At 42.9% G+C, this 20072-nt stretch overlaps 1 protein-coding gene across 1 annotated transcript in view; it reads left to right on the top strand.

Moving 5' to 3' along the window:
* sv2a (synaptic vesicle glycoprotein 2A) overlaps positions 1 to 20072 on the top strand; it is a 47719-nt gene that overhangs the window by 12630 nt on the left and 15017 nt on the right. The window contains 1 exon segment of the mRNA XM_030749359.1: positions 7309 to 8087. Within this exon segment, the coding sequence (XP_030605219.1) occupies positions 7478 to 8087 (610 nt within the window). The 5' untranslated portion in view covers positions 7309 to 7477.

Here is a 20072-nt window from a genome sequence, read left to right as displayed (position 1 = left end):
CAAAGATTTCCTGCTAGAATTTGCAGTTTGTGGGAGGACTAGCTGTGAATTATGATCGGTTTCTGATTGTTGGTAATTTTAATTTTCCCGTCTGTGGTGACTTCAGACTCTTGGTCAAATTCTTGATCTCATTGAAACATTTAATCTAGTGAGATTAAATGTTTCAATGAGATCAAGAATTTGACCAAGAGTCAGTGTCTGGTTCAACACATGAACAGGGACACACTCTGGACTGTCTCTGTCCTTTTTAACTGAAATAGGTCAGCATATGCGACCCTCTTATTGCACACGAGACAGCATATCACCCCATCACCTCAAGGATGTTTTTAATGCTCTTGGGCCAGGTATTGTTGACCTAATCAGTCCTCTGATGTCTGGTTGTGTCCCAGCTGCTTGGACCCTTCTGCTCTCTCTAATTTCAGGCCTTTTTCTAAACTCCCTTTTCTGTCAAAGGTTTAGAGAAGGTAGTTAGATTTAAATGGCATCTCTGAGAAGTTTCAATCTGGTTTTAAATTATGATATAGCACAGAAACGGCCCTTCTAAGAGTCTTTAATGACCTGCTTTTGACTCTTGATGCTGGTGATTCAGCAGTCCTTGTGCTCTCTGACCTGACTGCAGTTTTTGACACTGTAGATCATGTGTGGGTATTAAAGGTACAGACCTTAAATGGTTCCGGTCATATTTGTGAGGCAGGAGTTTCTCTGTCCATTTAGGACAGTATTCGTCATCTGTTTCTCCACTCAGTTGTGGGGTACCTCAGGGTTCTCTATTGGGTCCCATTCTTTTCTCTTTACATATGCTTCCCTTGGGTTCCATTTTTAAAAAGCTTAACATCTCCTTCCATTGCTTTGCAGATGACCTACAGATATATTTGCCTTTACAGTCTAACAGCCACACTTCTATCCAGGCACTCATGAACTGTCTTACAGTAGAGACATTCAGTCATGGTTGGAGATAAACTTCCTTAAACTGAACAAAAGTAAAACAGAAATTCATTTTTTGGACAACCCCACCTTTTAGATGGGTATGACGATGCCATTGGTCTCTTTGCCTCTTACTGTCACCTGGTTGCAAGGAACCTTGGTGCGATTTTTGATGCTTTAAAATGTATTAAACAGATAAGCTCTGTTGTTAAGATGAGCTTCTTTCAATTAAGACTCCTCAGTAAGGTGAAGTCCTACCTCCCGCCACATGACTTTGAGAGAGTTTAGACTATTGTAACTCTTTATATGTTGGCTGTGGTGAGTCGTTACTTCGTTACCTGCGAGCTGTTCAAAATGCAGCAGGTCACCTTTAGACAGGAAGAAACAGCGTGATCACATTACACCCATATTGGCTTCTTTACACTGGCTTCCAGTTTAAAATTTTATTACTTGTTTTTAAGAGTCTCAGTGGTTTGAAACCCTATCCTACCAGAGCACTGAGGTCTATGAACCAGCTGCTCTTGAATATGCCAGGATCCACGCTTAAAAGCAGAGGCAATAGAGCCTTTTCAGTGGTGGCACCTAATCTTTGGAGCAGCTTACCCTTTCACATAAGAGCTGCCCAGTCTCTCAATCATATCAATCTTTTAGTGTATATTTACTGTTGATTTAGTGACTGATGCATAGCATATTTTTTGTATAACCTGTACAGCACTTTGGTCAACTGAGGTTGTTTAAATGTGCTATAGAAATAAGCTTTGACTTGATAGAGCAGTCACTCTCAAAACTGCTTCCAAAACACAGATTAGAGGACGTTAAAGCTTTAGACTCTAAAAGAGGAAAATATATCTACCATATACAGTACCAGTCAAACATGTGGACACGTGAGTGTGTCCAAACTTTTGACTGATACTGTATGGAGGTTGGTGCGAGGGACAGAGAGCAGACCCATGGCTGAGGACCAAAGTGTCCGAGACTGTTTGTATGGGTGAAAGAAGCTGGACTGGAATGAAAGTGTGGAGTCTAGGACCACACCCAGGTTGTGAACTTGTAGTCATGGTGAGATGGAGGAACCATCTATGTCAAAGAGAAGATCTCCAAACCTCTGGAATAGGGCTTTGGGGGCCACAACCAAGAGCTCTCTTTTATTACTGTTGAACTTGAGTAGATTAAATTACATTTCCATGTTTTGATTTCCTGCAAACACTTAACAAGTGATTGTGGGGGAGCTGGGTGGAGGCTTTGGTACTGAGATAAAGTTGTGTTTCATGGTCGTTTTACTGAGGACAGGAAGGTTGGAGACAGGCTGTTAATTGTTAAAGTCGTCAGGGTCTAGACCTGACTTCTTTAGGACTGGAGTCACTGAGGCACGGAGTTCCTTTGTAAACTGTGGAGCAGAGCAGGTAAAAGAGACAGTTAAGGTTAAGGCTGTTTGATAGGGCAGAGTTATAGTGGTCAACAAGCCCATCTAGCTATGAGGTTGTTCAGGGCCGATGCATTGATAGTCTTGATGTTCCTGTATGTGATGGTATGTTCGGTGCACAGCCTAGACTGAGGAACAGGAAATCAGACTGCAAAGTGGTCAGAGACAGCAGGGTCCAGGCTCTTTAGATTGGAAAGAGTTATGCCTTTAGAGCAATCCAGATCCAGTGTGTGGCCTGTGATGTGGGTGGGACCTTTAATGTGCTGCGTGAAATTGAAGCAGTCCAACAGGGACAGGAATTCGAACAAACAGCTATTGGAGTCAACATGAATATTCACCAAGTAGGAGTGTGGATGGAGACATGGAGCAGATAGAGGTCAGGCGCTCAGATAGCTCAGACATGAAGTTAGTACAGACTTTAGGGGTGCGGTAGATAAGGACAACCTGGAGCTGCGTGGATCCACCCAGATTAACAACAAGGCACACAAAAGAGGTGACATTGGGTAGAAGGAGTTCTTTAACCAGGATCTCAGCTCGGTGTATGACAGCTACCCCACCACCACAACCTTTGGAGTGAATGTACACAAAGTCCCTGTCAGGCAAAAGAAGTCAATGTTCCTGTCAGTAATGATATCGTGGATTAGTAGTGCTTTATTGAGTGAACAGGCATTCAACAGCATGAGAGCTGCACTGTTGAGAGCTGATGGTGGGACAGCCGTGAAGGGAATGGTGCTGTCGATGCAAGAAAGTGGATGTAAATTGCTGAGAACGCTCCCTTTAGGTTTGTGGTTGTTGTCTACTGGAATGCCTGCAGACGGTACAGAGGGAATAAGAAGTAAGGGACATTTTCCAACTCTGTGTCAGGCAGATGGTTAAACTGAAGCAACAAAAGATATAAACTTCTTATTTAGCGCTTTTCTACTCTGCGTGAGCATTCAAAGCACTTTATACAACATGCCTGATTCACCCATTCACACACATTCATAAAAGCACAAGTGCTTTCTATCCAACATTCACTCCAATGTGATGCATCAGGAGCAATTCGGGGTTCAGTATCTTGCCAAAGGATACTTTGGCATTGGCTTATTTTCTCCCATTAGACGTTTGTGTGGATGAGTTCTTGAGTTAAAGCTAAAAACATTCTTTGAGATCATTCTAATCAGTGCATCTCTGAATCCAAGGCATCCTTTGTTCCAAATAGTTGTTAGGACTGACAACCTGAAAGCATAAGGACTGTGACCATGGCTGTTGCTGGCTTTAAGGGATGAATAAAGTCTGTAAGTCAAAGGTATTTGCTGATGTTTAAATCTTTGTCTCAGTTTGTCTCGGTTTTCTCTGTTGCATCATTCCTTGCCTTGTCATTTTTTGGGACTCATTGACCAAGCAACAGATTGATTAACAGCAGGTGAACATGTGAGTCCAAGCTGAGCAAGCAAGGCAAAGCAGGTTGGTAATATGTCTGTGCTGCCTTTATCCTGCTCGCTCCATATGTTTCTAATTTTTTATCTATTTTTTATCTCCATTGTAACAACATTGAGGCTTGTTTTGCTTCTTAATGGCACATGTTTGAATCTCCTGGCTGGAGCTCCATGAACTGCAACACAAACATGCAAGTGAAGACTGAAAATGAGCAGTGAGCAGGACGAGATCCAGGCTGATGACAAAGCACCAAATGTCTTTCACAACATTTGCTCATGATGCGATGCTGCCCTTCACAGTGAGAATATGTGGGAAACAAAGATCTCCAGGCTTTTTAAGATGACCTCAGCATGAACAATGAGGAATAGATGGACTGATAATTGATACTGAATTAACTATAAGAAGCATTACGTCTGAGCCCCGGCTTGAATAGTTTCTGTCAAAATCCGTCCAAAGCCTGCGGCCTTAAGGGACTCGCTGTAAGCATAAAAAATCCAAAGCAATAACTCAGCTGTAATTCAGCTACAGATATTAGCTTTTGTCCCACTTGGTTATGTGAGAAACCTACACGGTACCACTGAGACTCCACTAACTTATGTACACAAGAAATCGATGTAACTGTGACTGCTCGTCCCCGCCATGCAGCCCCAAATGTTTGACTTTTTGACCTCCACATGTTTGTGATTGATGCACTTCACCAACCTTTAATCTGTAATTTCCTGCCTGTATAATTTAAAGTGCTACATTATACAGGCATTCTTGGAGATTCTTGGTGACATGCAGGTGATATTTAAGTAGATTAAGCAGAAGAAAATGGATGGATGGATGATGGATGGATGGATGGATTCTGTAATCTCTGTATTTATTTTGCTGTGCTGTTCTAATCCTGACAACCAGAGTGAAGGAGGATCTGACTGATGCAGTTTTCTCCCATCTCCTTGAGTCTTACTTTCAGCTGGCTCTCAGTGGGTTTGTTCTTAGAAACTCAGTTGTCGTCCCAGCAGACCTCGGGGTCGTGTGATGTTGGCTTGGCAGTCTGTCTGTTCATCACCCCCGAGGCTACACAGGAAGCTTTCAGGGATTCCCTCCCTCCTACCTTCCTACTGCTTAACATCCTCCCTCCTCTTTTCTATTTGCATCTGTCATTTTCTTGCTGTAACAATATCATTATGCACTTGTTAACACTTTTACAAATTGGCTGTTTTTTTTAATGAGCAGGAAGAATGATGATGAGGCCAGCTTGGCACTTAACGCAGTGTTATTTAATACTGCCCAGTCGCAGTGCCTGGCATTTTTTCTGATTCTGACTAATTACAAGCTTCACCGATTTATTGATCACAGCTCTGTCTGTTTTATCTGATCACTCCCTAATCATTCAGGCAGCATAGTACACTTTATACATAGTACAACATAGTACAGTTTTTCCTACTCTTATCTCTGTATGATTTCAGTGAGTGTGGACATTTTTATGTGTTAATGCTCCGGCACTAAGCACTGAAGCTCCACCCACTTGCCAGTTAGATATTCTGTTTATGAGGGGCAGCCAATCAGAAGAGGCTGCCTTTCCATTTTAGCCATTTTAGTGGGAAGGAGTAGAAAGGGAGCTATATGAACTATACGAAAGACAAAAACTTGGGATTAAGCAAGGATGAGAATACTTTGTACTTTTTTGGGAAAACTTTAGGTTCCCATATTTAGTGTTTGTTTAGTGATTACAGTTCAGTAAACAAGGTTGTAGTAATTTCATCTAATCTTTGTAAAAATGTTTATAATTGTTGGCAATACCAATGTGACCCTACCCCTCCACACTATATTTACATTATAGTGTGTTTGTATATTAATTATATATAGACTAAACAGGCATACAGTGCTGTTCCTTTTGCCCTGGTGCAGAACACTGAGCCAGTGTTTGTAGTCGTGATGTTGGGTGCTGCTTGATCCTTCAGGCTGAACATTTTCTTTCTCTCTCCCACTGAGCTGCTGCTGCTGCTCCTGCTCTCTTTACAAAGGCTGGAAAGCTGCTAAAATTACTTCAGTGCCTGCTCCAGCTGCAGCTGACCCTCAGAGACTTTCTCTCCAGGGACACGTCATCTCTGCTTGTTCTCCTGAGCACATACATGTCGAAGATTTATCATCGCTGCAGGCAAACAGTAAACAATCTTTATGCTCTGAAACTCTGAATGCAGATCTCTGGGCTACAGTAGTGCTTTATTAACTGTTATTTTCACTGTGATTTCTTAAAATGAAGCAATATTTGCTTATAGGCTTTCATTAAGTGTAGACATGGGCTGGAGAGATTTTGTGTCTCAGAATTTACTAATTATTTAATTTGATTTACTGTATGCACCCACTGAAGCTTTCAGCTGGTTCTGTTGGTGCAGGCTTTTAAATAGTGACAACACTGATATCACAGGAACTCGCTGTCTGAACCCTGAGCCTTTGGCTGAGCTCATTTTGTAAAACTTTTGCCATGTTTCATGTGAGCATCCACCATTATAAGAGTGGACATATGATAGAAAATAAGAAAATTAATACTAGACCCCCTTTGAGAATTTCTAAGGGCCAGAAGAGGTGAAAAAAGGAAAAGTTAGAGTAGGAAAATCTGACACATTTTATCCCTTTAATAATCTGAACCATCACATTAATCTTTCCAGTTGGGAACAGTTCATAGGATGCCAAATGCTCAATGAAACTTACAGTGAATGCTCAGTTTGTTTAGCCTATTACAGCCTTTTCTTTTGGTGCAGCACGTTTCTGTCAGCGAGACAAAAGGAGCAGCATCACAGAGACAGAGGTGTCATGGAAAAGAGCAGCGAGCCCCGCTGATTCACCATGGCAAATTATGGCTCAATGAGAAGACAAGTTCTTTTCTATACACACTAAATATTTTATAAATAAAGATGACTGTCCAGACCACTTTGAAGTAATATTATGATCTGACTTTATGAAGGTAAATAGCATGCAGAGAGTTTAGGGTTAGGATGCCGTTCATGGCATGAAATGACACATGAAACAAACTGATATAAGACTTGGCTGGTTTTGACTTTAAAGTATTTAATGTCTGAATAGATTGTAATCATGAGTCTTCTTAGTGTGAACTTGAATTTAACCCTCACAGTGGCAGCACTTTCTGTACATGTTGACCTTTGCTGCAGCACATTGCAGCTCTTCTCTTGTTAATTGCACAGGGCTGTGTTGCAGCATGGACCATTATGTGTTAGGTAGCTCTGTGGTGCACCACTGTAAATGCCACAGTGATATTTGTACTGAGCTGTGGATAGAGCTCTGAGATAAGTACTATTACAGGCCACTGAGCTCCCAGACTCAGCTCCTTAAAACTGTCATGTCCTTTTTTTTTTCCTCCCATCATTAGTGCTGAGCCAGCTAATATGTCCTGCAAATGTCAGTGCGATGTGAATGCCAGTGGTCCTGTGCGTATCAGTATTAATTACCTTTAATATAGACTGTTTAAAAATGTGTCTCCTCCTGACAGGAATTATATGACTCATGCTAACACCACCCTTTTCTTTGCCTCTCCACAGGATTTGGTCTGAGCCGACTCCATCAGCAGCAGAGCAGGGAGCTGTCCTCGGTGCTGAACTCATCAGCTCACAAAAATCCCCATTGCACACTCATGTGCCTGGGCTGCTCCTGATACCTCCGATTCCCCGCAGTAACTGACCACCACAACACCACCTCTAAACATCCAAGATGGATGATGACGGTCGCTACAGAGACAGCCGCTCAGATTTCATGCGCGGCGCCAAGGACATTGCAAAAGTTGCTAAGAAGCAGGTTGGCAAGAAGGTGGGGCGTGGCATGGACAAAATGACAGATGAATACACCAAACGCTCCTATAAGCGATTCGAGGAGGAAGATGATGACGACGACTACGCCGGCGTGCCCAGCAACGACGGTGGGTATTATCGCAACGACAGTCGCGCCAATGATGATGAAGCCCACAGCGACTCCACTGAAGGACATGATGAGGATGATGAGATCTATGAGGGCGAGTACCAGGGCATCCCGAGAGCTGACTCAGGCAAGGCTGGCAGCATTGATGGCGTGACAGCCGCTCAGGCACAGCAGTTCAGGGATTTTTCAGCCTATGAGGGCGAGAGGAGAAAAGATCAGGAGGAGTTGGCACAGCAGTATGAGACCATCCTGCAGGAGTGTGGCCATGGGAAGTTCCAGTGGACACTCTACTTTGTCCTGGGTCTGGCATTAATGGCGGACGGCGTGGAGATCTTTGTGGTTGGCTTCGTGCTTCCCAGTGCTCAAATAGACATGTGTCTATCTGAGCCCAACAAAGGCATGCTGGGTAAGATATTCAGATTTCACTCTCTTGCTTGCTCTGAGCTCGCTTGTCAACACTCAGGAGGGGGAATTACATTTAAGCCAGTGTGCAACTTTTCTTTCAACTTGTCTCCTCTGGATTGTCTCGCTGTTTGTTTTTATCTACATGCCTCCTTTGGCAGTGGATGTCACCACTTCACATTTTATCTCTGGCTTATCTTAGCCATTACCTTTGCAGCTTATCCCCCGGTAATTGCTTTTCGACAGCCTCGTTGGCAGTGGAACTACAGCTACTTAAGATTCAACTGCCCGTGCAGCTCCTGAACAGCAGCAGTAGAATTTTAAATTGAGCACTCAGCCGACCCAAACACAGTGTTCTCTGCTTCATTTCAGCTGTTTTCTAGCTGGACCGTGTGTGTGTGTGTGTGTGTGTGTGTGTGTGTGTGTGTGTGTGTGTGTGTGTGTGTGTGTTTACACTCAGAAAATAAAGTGCCTTCTCGAAGTACAGCTGCTTGTCACTGGGTTGGTCCCTCTGAGGTAATGCTGTTGTACCCTTGCCAGGACATATTTGTTTGTATGCTTGTGATTTGTAGCATGTGGAAACCAGTCTTGAACCTCTGGTTCCAACTTTACACCTTAATCTGATGGTAAAAACAGTCCTTTTTTAAAAGAACACATCTGCCTTTGTTCTCCATCCGGCACATGTAGAACAATTAATGTTCAAACTCACAGCCTTCTTGTCATGAGGTGCAAACCAAACCAGTGTGCTGCAAACCTAAAATAAAGATTCAGAGTAAAAATTGTCAGAATGTATTTTTAATTTAAAAAAAGAAACAACCTTAAAATGTAAGAGTAAAGTTAAGATTTTAATGCACATATTCTTTGTTATTTGCATCTTAAAATCTAGAATAACCTGTTTAAATATGCTTGTTTCACTGGCTGAGAACCCAGAATGATTTCCTGTCCTTGGTGCTAATGTCTGGTCAGGGTCCAAACCTACCGCGCCATCTGTCATTGGCTTGAAACCAAAGGCCTGAGACCTCCAGAGGAAAATACCAATTGTACAATTTAGTTTATGATATTAAGTATCAGCTTATTTTTAAGACCTAATATCATCTGTAAATAATACCAACTTAGGTTTTCTTTGTCTTTGTGGAGCTAGAGAAAGCATATGTTAGGGTGCCAAGACAGGAACTATGATACTGCAACAGGAAGTCAGGAGTGGCAGAGAAGTATGTGAGGGTGGTGCAGGACATGCATGAGGACAGAGAGGCAGAGGTGAGGTATGTGATTGGAGTGACAGATGGGTTCAAAGTGGGGGTGGGATTACAGCAGGGATCGGCTATGGGCCCCTTCTTCTTAGTGATGGTGATGGACAGGTTGGCAGATGAGGTCAGACGGGAGTCTCTGTGCACCGTGATGTTTGCAGACAACACTGTGATCCATAGTGAGAGCAGGTGGAAGAGAACCTGGACAGGTGGAGGTATGCTCTCAAGAGAAGGGGAATGAAAGTCAGTGGAAACAAGATGGAATACATCTGTGTGAATGAGAGGGAGACAGCTGTAAGGAGCAGAGGTAGTGAAAGTAGATGAGTTTAAATACCTGGGGTCAACCATCCAAAGCAACTGACAAGAGAGGTGAAGGAGAGAGTGCAGGCAGGGTGGAGGCGAGTGTTGGGGATGATTTGTAACAGAAGGAGAGCAGCAAGTGAAAGGGAAGGTTTACAAGCTGGTAGCTGCTGTGTTGTATGGTTTGGAGAAGCTGACAAAAAGACAGGAGGCAGAGTTGGAGGTGGCAGAGCTGAAGATGCTCAGAAGTATTGGAATTCATTGAAAGTAACCAGGAGGGCCAGGATTAGAAAGAAGTCCATCAGAGGGACGGCTCAGTGTCAGAGAGGCTGAGATGGTTTGGACATGTGCAGAGGAGGGAGGGTGGATATACTGGACAAAGGATGCTGAAGATGGAGCTGCCAGGCAGGAGGAAAAGAGGAAGACCTCAGCGTGAAGGAGGACATGCAGAGGGCTGGTGTTATAGAGATAGGGTGAGATGGAGGCAGATGATCCACTGTGGCGCCCCCTGAAGGGAGCAGCCGAAAGAAGAAGAAAGAGAGGTTTTAAATACAGTTCAGCTGAAAATGCTTCTAGATGAAATTGATTCATACTAACAGCTGAAAGCAGACCACTATTAGAACTCCACATGGCCTCACCTGTTCTGTTGCTTTATTTGCTGTAATGTTGATGAGTTGGATGAGCTCTGATTACATAATTTCCTCTCAGTAGGGTGTTGACTGTTCAGCTGTACTGCAGCTCGATGAACCTGCAGATGTGGATGCCTGCATGTTGAGTATCTGTGCTGTTTATGATCATCACATATGGAACTGTGCAACTTTGAGCTGTTATTATTCAGATTGACTGTTCAAGCAGTCAAAGTTTGTTCTGGTATGAAAATTTCACTTTATATTAGTTTTAACTTTTTGTGAAGATGGGTATAAATCCATGCAGCCAGCCCTGATAGGCTTACAAAACACCGACAAATAAAAAGAAACCAGAGGCATCCAGTGAAAATAAGACCAAGGCTAATTTCACAGGTTTCATTACATTTGGATACTCTTAATGCATCTTAATCGGTGTTTCTTCTAATTTACATAACTCACACAGTTCATCATCCTGGATGTTTTTAGATCTGCCAGCTTCGAGGGTAAGAGGAAGGGTTCCCCTAACATCTCTGATTCTTTTATAAGGTTCACAGTCATAATTTGGCTTTATTTCAATGTATTTTAGTAATTTAGTCTTTAACAAAATGTGCTTCAGCTTTTCAAATGTAGTAAATGTCTTTGTTTTGATTTCATGTTGGATATGATTAATTATTAATTTACATGCAGCGCAGGTAAATCTTTCTTTGCAGGTGAGGTAGGAAGTGGAAAATTAAGGCTTGTAAGCTCGTTTGACACATGCACCAATCAGGTGACCAGAACAACACCAATTATCTCTTTGTCATGGCACCTGTTAGTGGGTGGGATATATCAGGGACCAGGGGAACATTTTGTCCTCAAATTTGATGTTAGAAGCAAGAAAAATGGATGAGCGCAAGGATCTGAGCGAGGCTGAGGGCCAAATTATGATGGCTAGACAACTGGGTCAGAGCATCTCCAACACTGCAGCTCTTGTGGGGTGTTCCCGGTCTGCAGTGGTCGGTATCTATGAAGCGTGGTCCAAGGAAGGAACAACGGTGAACCAGCGACAGGGTCGTTTATGGCCAATGCTCACTGATGCATGTGGGGAGCGAAGGCTGGCCCGTGTGGTCCAGTCCAACAGATTGCTGACAAAGTTCTTGCTGGTTCTGATAGAAAGGTGTCAGAATACAGAAGGCATCGCAGTTTGTTGTGTATGAGGCTGCAGATCAGTCAGGGTGCCCATGCTGACCCCTGTTCACCACCGAAAGTGCCATCAATGGACATGTGAGCATCAGAACTGGACCACAGAGCAATGGGAGAAGGTGGCCTGGTCTCATGAATCATGTTTCGTTTACATCACGTGGACGTCTGGGTGCATATGTGTCGCTTACCTGGAGAACACCTGGCACCAAGATGCACTATGGGAAGAAGGCAAGCCAGTGGAGGCAGTGTGATGATTTGGGCCAATGTTCTGCTGGGAAACCTTGGGTCCTGCCATCCATGTAGATGTTACTTTGACATGTACCACCTTCCTAAGCATTGTTGCAGACCTTCTACATCCTTTAATGGAAACAGTATTCCCTGATGGCTGTGGCCTCTTTCAGCAGGATGATGCTCCCTGCCATAAAGTAAACATGGTTCAGGAATGATTTGAAGAGCACGAGTTAGAGGTGTTGACTGGCCTCCAAATTCCCCAGATCTCAGTCCAGTCGAGCATCTGTGGGATGTCCGATCCATGGAGGCCCCACCTCACAGCTTCCAGGACTGAAAGGATCTGTTGCTGACATCTGAGTGCAGATACCACAGCACAGCTTCAGGGGTCTCGGTGAGTCCGTGCCTCGATGGGTCAGGGCTGTTTGGGCAGCAAAAGGGGGACCAACACAATATTAGGCAGGTGGCCATAATGTTATGCCTGGTTGGTGTATTTCTAATCAGTGCTAAGTAACAGATTAATAAAATGTTGGAAATGTGCTCCAACCAAAACGTAAGCACAGTCTTTCTGCACGGTGTCTTTATGGTGGATTTTATGGCATGTAGCTTTACAGATTTACTTCACTGTCACTGCTCACGTAAGCTTTTAAGTTTTAAAAGGAAAAAGAAAAACCTGACACTGCAGTACACTCCAGTGGACTCCTTTCACAGCAAACTGGAAAACGGAGTATTTTACAGTTAAATGCAGCCCAGAAACATCAATAAAAAAGCTAATTTTCTAAAGAAGAACATCTTTTTAAAAAAAATCACTTAGTACTAGTTTTGGTAATTTACAGTCACATTTTACAAGGTTGAAGATAAAAAAATCAAACATGAGAAAATAAAAACAGAAGGTTGCTGGAAAAAGGAGGAGGTGCATGTATCATATGAAGAAAAGGAGAAGAAAAGCATATAAATAAAGACGTCAATGAAATAATTGTCTACATAGATTTTTCTTAAATAGCACAGCTCTCAGAAAAACTCAGCAGTCACAGCATGTGACCCCTCACACTACACAAAATGGACTCAATCAAGTAAAACTACCCTGATGTTGTTGATGTACTTGGAGCTTGAATGACTCCTTAGCCTGGCTACCTTCTCTCCCTTCCTTCCCCTTCTCTCTCCAGCTGGGCTTGTATTATGCCGGGGGGGGGGAGCCAGGGAGACACGACTGGCCTCCATTCCCTGCCCTCCCCTCTTCCTGTTACGCAACACCCTGACTCATGCTAGAGAGCCTCTTGTGCTCATACCTCTCTGCATGCAGGCCACTCTTTCAACCCCCATCCTCATGCTCCATCTTAGCCTTTCCTGCTTTTAGCTCATGCACTGTTTTGGGATCATCTGTTTTGTGTGGTATTAGTAAGTATATTTGTGGGTGACTGCACCACTGTCAACATTGTCATGGGTCCATTATTTCATTTTTCAGCAGCACAAAATTAAATGGATCAAACACAGAAACCCAGAGTGAGGCTTCAAAATAAAAGCCTGCTGCAGCGTTTTTGCTCGATGAGCTGGAGGAGACACGGCAGTGAAACAGTGAAGTGGTTGTCATTGATTTGCCCTTGTTGTGTAGCTGCAGTGGACCGTAGCTGGTCTGTCATAAAGGAAGAGACAGGAGTTTGTTACATGCAGCAGCTTTGCCAACATTTTTGGAAGGAGACTTTGGGAATGTGCATGATAAGCACATCCTAAGACTGCTCAGCATGCAGCGTATTTGCAGCCATGGTTCTGATAAATCTGTCCTGAGAAGGTTTTCATCTGGAACCTCTGCTGCATTATGTTCACTGCCCTCCTCTAATCATTGCAGCTACATGGCTGCATGCTGCTCCTCAGGATAAAAGGAACCTTTGTGTGTTATAATGTCTTCTTGGCCTTTTAATGGACACAGAATCAGTAACTGATTCGAGGATGAAGGAAAAAATGGGGTGAAAGAAGAAGGCAGAGCTACTTTGATGTCTCTGATTCATTGATTACTGGGAGAAAATTGTAGGCAAATAGATTTAGATACTGTAGCCTCCTGTATGTAATTAGCTATATAAATAAATTCCCATTATTTTTTAATGGAAGTGAGTGCCAGAAAGAAGTTAAGCTGGCATATTAGCCCCCTCTATAATGGAAAATGAATATGCAAGCTGCCGGGTAACAGATCCATTTGGAGGTGATGTTTATGTGAAATTGAAAAACATGGAGCTTTGACTTAAAGAGCCTCATTATTAGTATCAGAATGTGTTTTCTTCTATTTGGTGAGGTTTTGTTGAGCGAACAGAAACATTTTCTCTTTTAAATCATCATTCGCATTTATGTGATTTGCATAAACCCACATTAATAATGCCAGTGAGTGCAGAAAAAGCAGTTGTAGATAACCGTAAAACACCTGACGTTGTTTCCTCTGTGTGTGTGTGTGTGTGTGTGTGGGGGGGGGGGGGGGAGGTGGGGGGGGGGGGGGGGGCGCTGCTGCCCAACAGAGCTGCGGGGATGAATCAAACAGCCTCATTTCAGGAGTTCTTTCCCTCTTCTGCCAGCGTGTTTTTAATCAGCCGATTGCACTGTTGTTTGTTTGCAGTGAATGAAGCCCTTGGTACACACTATACTGTCACCAAGTGAGGCCCCGCACCGCACAGCAGTTACCGCATTTATTATTTCAGCTTTCATGGGTAGCAGTGGATATTAGACTTTCACAGTCACCTGAGTAACTCTGTTCTCCTGGTGTTTATTTATGTGTTTGTTAATAAACGGCCCGAAGCAGCAGAGACCCACAACAAGAGGGAAAGCTACAGAAGAATCTCAGTGTGCTTAATAAGCACAAAGAGAAAAGTCATTAAACCCACAAAACAACAAACCACTTGATCAAACTACCAAATCACCCAGGAGAGAAAAAATAGAGAGAATAATGCATAGGGATATGTGTGTGTGTGTACTGAAATACTCCAACCTTCACTGAAGTCCTCCTGAAAGAGGCAGAGAAATCATTTATAATCAGATAAAACCACTTCAGTTTGTTCAGAGAGACACAATGACACGTGTCAGGAAGTATTAATCCTTTTCATTTAAATTACATGAATATTTTGCCCAACTTCTGTCTGTCTCTATGTGTACTTTTTTGACTCCTCAAAGGTACCCATAATTACAAGGTATCTAACAATAACCCTGGGGAGCCACATTTGTGTAGGATTGTACCCCTGGAGACAGAAATGGACTGCACCCCTGTTTCTGAGAGTTTAAAGAGAGGTGTTTGTCATCTATAACCTGTTATACACTATTATCAGAGCCCAGCATGAAAAACTGAGAGGTGTGACTGTGTAGAAAGTCATAGCTGTATACATGATCCCAGCCTCCACCACTGCATCCTTCAAAAGCTCAGCGCACTCTGGCAGAAAGGGGAAACCTGGCTATTAATAGAGGGGCTGCCGCCCTGCCCCCTCTTTAATTCGTGCACACAGACACACAATCTTGCCACACTTTTCTCCGTTTTCACACACACACACACACACCCTGCATACACACTACCCTGGAGGTCTTGGGAGCTCTGTCACAGCACTGACCCCCCCCCTCTCTCTGTCGTTGTTTTTTTCCCCCTCCTCCCCTCCCCCTCCTTCCTCTCTCATCGTTTTGCACCTCATCCTGCTCGCCTCGCTCTCTTTCGGCGTAAATCATATTTCAGCTTGTCGGGGGAAAAAAACAACACATCACATGAATACTTAAAATGTAGGAGAATAGAAAGCAGTAAGCGTCTGTGATATTGAACATCTACAGCTTACTGGAAGGTCTATTCACTGGAAGTCGATAAAAATAACATGAAAAGCATCAAAGCTTCACAGTGGAATATTATTTAAATGAACACAATTCAAGATTTAAGATTTTCTCCATGAAACTGTAAAATAAAAAGAAAACTATAATAAATGTTGGCGTCTCGGTGCTGTTTGGCAGAATTGTGTTGGTTGGATGTTTGCGTGATGGCCTCTCAGTCTCCTTCTGGGTGTTTTAGTTCGCAGGAAACAGGCTCATGCTGTAGGTGATGGTGTAGATGTCCACCACCTTTGCATGCTCTCTCTCTGAGAATTTTTCATCATCACCAGCTTGGTGATGAGGAATCCAGGCATCATGAGTGAGATTTATTTCTCTAAATGGGGCCATAGTTTACATCCTTCCACTGACTAAGACTTGAAACAAGTGATTGAGACCATTACCTCTCAGGTAGGATCATTTCCCCGTAAACTCCTCTTATAGCAGCCTTAGCGCTCACTCTTGGCCTTAAACTTTGGCTTCTGTTTGGAGCAGAGGCTTCTTCTTTCTTTTATATACAGTCTATAACAAATGTAACCCAGGAGGCCTCACATCATGTTCACTGTAAAATCTGCCCTTTGTTTTTTTTTGCCCATTCCCTCTGTTCCCTTACATTTTACAGTGTGTGCTTCATGTAGTCCCTGTGGGTGGTGACCCCATTTGTCTATTACGGTGTAGTCAGAACAACCTGTATCAATCACAGCTTCCATCAGGCACCACTGCTGCTGAGAATTAGAACTGGGTCATTGCAGCGCTGCAAATTCCTTTTTGTTGCACTATTCAGGCATCCCAGTTTTGTACTGAACACAAAAGGGAAACTGGTACAGAATAAATCAACACAACATAAACACAACTTTGGAATATCATCACCTTTTGTGTTGAAAATGTGACTTTATTTTCTTACATTTTTGCTGATAATTTCTTGTTTAACTAACACAGAAGCACCTAAGTTTATTTACTCAGTGACTAAATAATATTGAGTTTCATTAGTTTTTTGGAAACACATCTGTGTTATGTTGCCTGGTTGGCAGCCTGTAAACAGGCTTCCTGCTGTGGCCAAAATCAATGCCATGAGTCCACTTTATGTCTCTTAGGAAGAGGATGGATGGATGACAGAAAAATAGTTTACTTTAAGGTTTTATTTTGTTTCTGTTGAACTGGTGCATTTAAAAGTACATGAACTAAATATGATGACAGCATGATTGGCTTAAGGCAAGCTTTGAACTTAAGTCAGCCCTCCAATCAATAATTTCTCCCTCAGATAAAGAAGGGAGATAAACTGGGACATAAATCATCCTCAACCAAATGCAGCTGCTAATGCATTCTAGGCACACAGGCAGACAAATGCAAGCCAACCAAATGTGATGAGAGCAGGAACGATATGATGCAGTTACAGCGAGTGCTGAAAAGGTCAGCCAGCAGTCAGGCTCTCAGCCCACAGCTGCATTTGAGGTTTAGGAAGAAACATTGACCCATCTACCCACTGTGGCTGTCTCTCTGCCTGCCTGGTTGTCTACTTGATGTGCTGCTGCATTGCGGCGATCATCACCATCATCACTTGCTAGTTGTTGCTGCTGCTATGAAGGATATTTCCAGGAGAAGTGGCTCACAGCTGAGCTCTGCCAGCTTATGAGTCCATATCTGCAGAACACTTCTAACCTAATCTAATCCTGTAGGTTAAACCACCTATAGGATTGAGTTAAAAAATCTAAAAGATGGCTTAAAATGAGGGATCAAATATAACTGAGTGACCATTAACATGCTTTACCCAAGTCTACGTATATGCAGGGAAACACTGCTTTAACCTTTAAAGAAGTCTGTGACTTTGGAAAGGGATTTAGAAGAAGCCTCCACAATGACACACACACACACCACACACACACAGCTATATGTGCAACGAATTGCACTGCGATTGATCAAAGAAGGGAAAGTCACCTGCTGTTCATTTTCCAACAGCTGCAGTGTTTACACTGAAATACACAATCAAGGAAAAAAAGGACAGACAACAGGAATGAGTCGCACACAGGCAGAGACAAACACACACTTTAATCATTTCCTTCAAAGGTCTTTTCATTTAAAAGAAAAGGACACTCCCCTTCATATTATTCAGGTTCAGGTAATCCATCACCTGTGCTAACTTTGGCTTTCCTGCCAACCAGCATCCCGGCACTTCAGGCTGTGTGAGGGATCATTAATGGATCGTATTACCAGATGCAGTTAAAACCTTTTTCCTGCATGATTGACCCTTCACTGGTTTTCTGGATCACTTACAGTGCTGAGTTTTTGTGATAGAAACAAGAAGCAATGTTCGATATGATGCCGTGATTCCCATTGTGTTGAGAACAGTTGGACCCTGATTAGTGGTGCATGATGGCATTGCAGTGCAAGCTGATCTCTATAGCAAAATAAGCAGGGACTGACTGTCTCAGATTTTGCTGCTTATTGGTAAGCCCAGCTTTGATTAGCAGTCAGCTTCTTGCTACCACAGAAATTTTAATGCTTGCATAGTAAATTGAAAGTTCTTGTCATGATTAAACAGCGTCAGCTCAAGGTCCACTAACCTACGTGTTCCAGGAGCTGTGCAGGAAAATGATTTTCATCCAATATAGCCTGAAGGGCCTGGGCGTGTCTGCCTCTGCACCTTCTCTCTTTGCACCTTAACCTGAAGGATACAGCTCACAGGTGACATTAAGGATCTGTGTTTGAGCCATGCTGCTTCGCAACAGGAATTCTACAAGGCTCCGTCCTGGGCCTTGTTCTGTCATACACTTACCAGCTCATTGTGCTTCTGTATTCAGTTAGTTTTTGTTGTCATTCTCAATATCTTACACTCAGGTAGAGGACTAAATTGTTGAAACTATCTAAAGCAAAAGCCAGACAAGATCGAGCTTGTATTCCTCTGAGATCTGATCGTCAGCTGTCCATTATCAGTGTTGGCTTCAGTCATAGTGTGTACAGTACATAGCAGGTAGACACAGCTACTGTGATGTCACCCACTGGTTTGAGCCCTGCATTTCAAAGCCTCCTTTAGCTTCATGGGTGTGTGTATTTATCAGATAATTCCATTGAGTGCTCTTGGACCAAATGGGCCTTAAAGGTATAGTTTGTAATTACCCTCTGCAAAAATGTAACTGAAGCTTCCACCACCAGGGGGTAGCATTTTACCAATGGGTGGATTCCAGTGTTTTTGATGTGTTCTTTCGCTTTTTCTTTTTAGCGTTGCCTTTGCAGGCCTCTCTTCAGAATAAGATGAATTTTCAATGAGTTGTCCTGATGAAGTTACACTGACTCGATCCAACATCTTTTGGTACAAATTGGTATACATAAAAGTGTAACCCGGCCCTGGCTGAGCTTCAGCTGCAGAACTTACAAAGATGTTTTAGACATAAATTCAAAACGGTGGTTTCTTCACAGCCTGTTGGTATCTGTCTTTATTCTTGAAACAGATTTAAATGCATTCATTTTTTGTGTATTTTATACGTTTTTTTTTTAAGCGGTACGTTATTGCATGAAGTAATGTGATAGTATTGCTTTAATGCCACAAGCTTTTTCCGCTTGAATTGATCCAGAAATTAATAACACTGACTCAGTGTCTCCACTGGAAAATATTGGAGTGTGTTTATTATCCAATCAGACTTGAGCTTTGGAGTTCATACGGATGTATGATTACTACCTTTTCACATACAGCAGAGCGATAATGAGATTTAAATATAGATGTGTCAACCAGGCACTGTGTGGTGCACCGTTGCGCTTAAACATTCAGAGTGGATCTCACCAATAACTTGTGTCACTGAACACCCCCAAAGTGCGAACACTGTTGACAGGAAGTCAATAAGGCGCTGATTGTGGCGATCACTTGGTGTACGTGTGGTGTGGGAGCATCATGGTTTTGCAGAGAGAGGCTTGACAGACAGAGAGTGGGATAGATGCAGTGGGATATGAGTCACGTTAGCACCTTAAATCACAAGACGGGCTGACAGAGGCGGTGTTCGTTTCTGTTAGTAGCATGCCTCGTCCCTGGTGGCGACTTCGAGATGCAGAAGAGACGAACCCAGCTTTTTCCACGATGTTCAGTCTAAACTGTCTGGCAGTATAGACAATTTGAAGTGGAAAGAAACACCAAGAAGCAGTTATTAAAGGGAAAGAGTAGAAATGTTTAGGGACTGATGAAAAGCTTCATCAGAATCAACACATGTCATTTTTCTCATTTGTGGGGAGTATTTTCCACTTTGTGCTTTATTGTATGATATATAGCAGCATAGATGTATTCAGTTATTAGTTAATAACAAACTCAGTAAAATTGTGTCCAGCATGGTGGGGAAGGGGGAACAGGTCTCAGTGATATATCTCATCCTCCCTGTGGAGAATATTTACATCCACACTTGTAAACAACTCGTGCCCAAAAATCTCTCCTATCTTCCAGCTTAACACTGGTTAACGAATGATGGGGATGCATCACCTTCACTTTGTGGTACTTTGATTGTTGCTGAAGCTGCTTTTGTTATGGAGCACTTTGTTGCTAAATGCGTGTAATATCTGTTGTGGCTGTATTTAACTGTCAGTTTGCACAAACACACAGAGAAT

The sequence above is a fragment of the Archocentrus centrarchus genome, chromosome 16 (assembly GCF_007364275.1).
Source record: "Archocentrus centrarchus isolate MPI-CPG fArcCen1 chromosome 16, fArcCen1, whole genome shotgun sequence".
In the NCBI taxonomy this organism is placed as follows: Eukaryota; Metazoa; Chordata; class Actinopteri; order Cichliformes; family Cichlidae; genus Archocentrus; species Archocentrus centrarchus.
The sequence above is the reverse complement of the archived record's forward strand: the minus strand, read 5'-3'. Positions and strand labels throughout refer to the sequence as shown.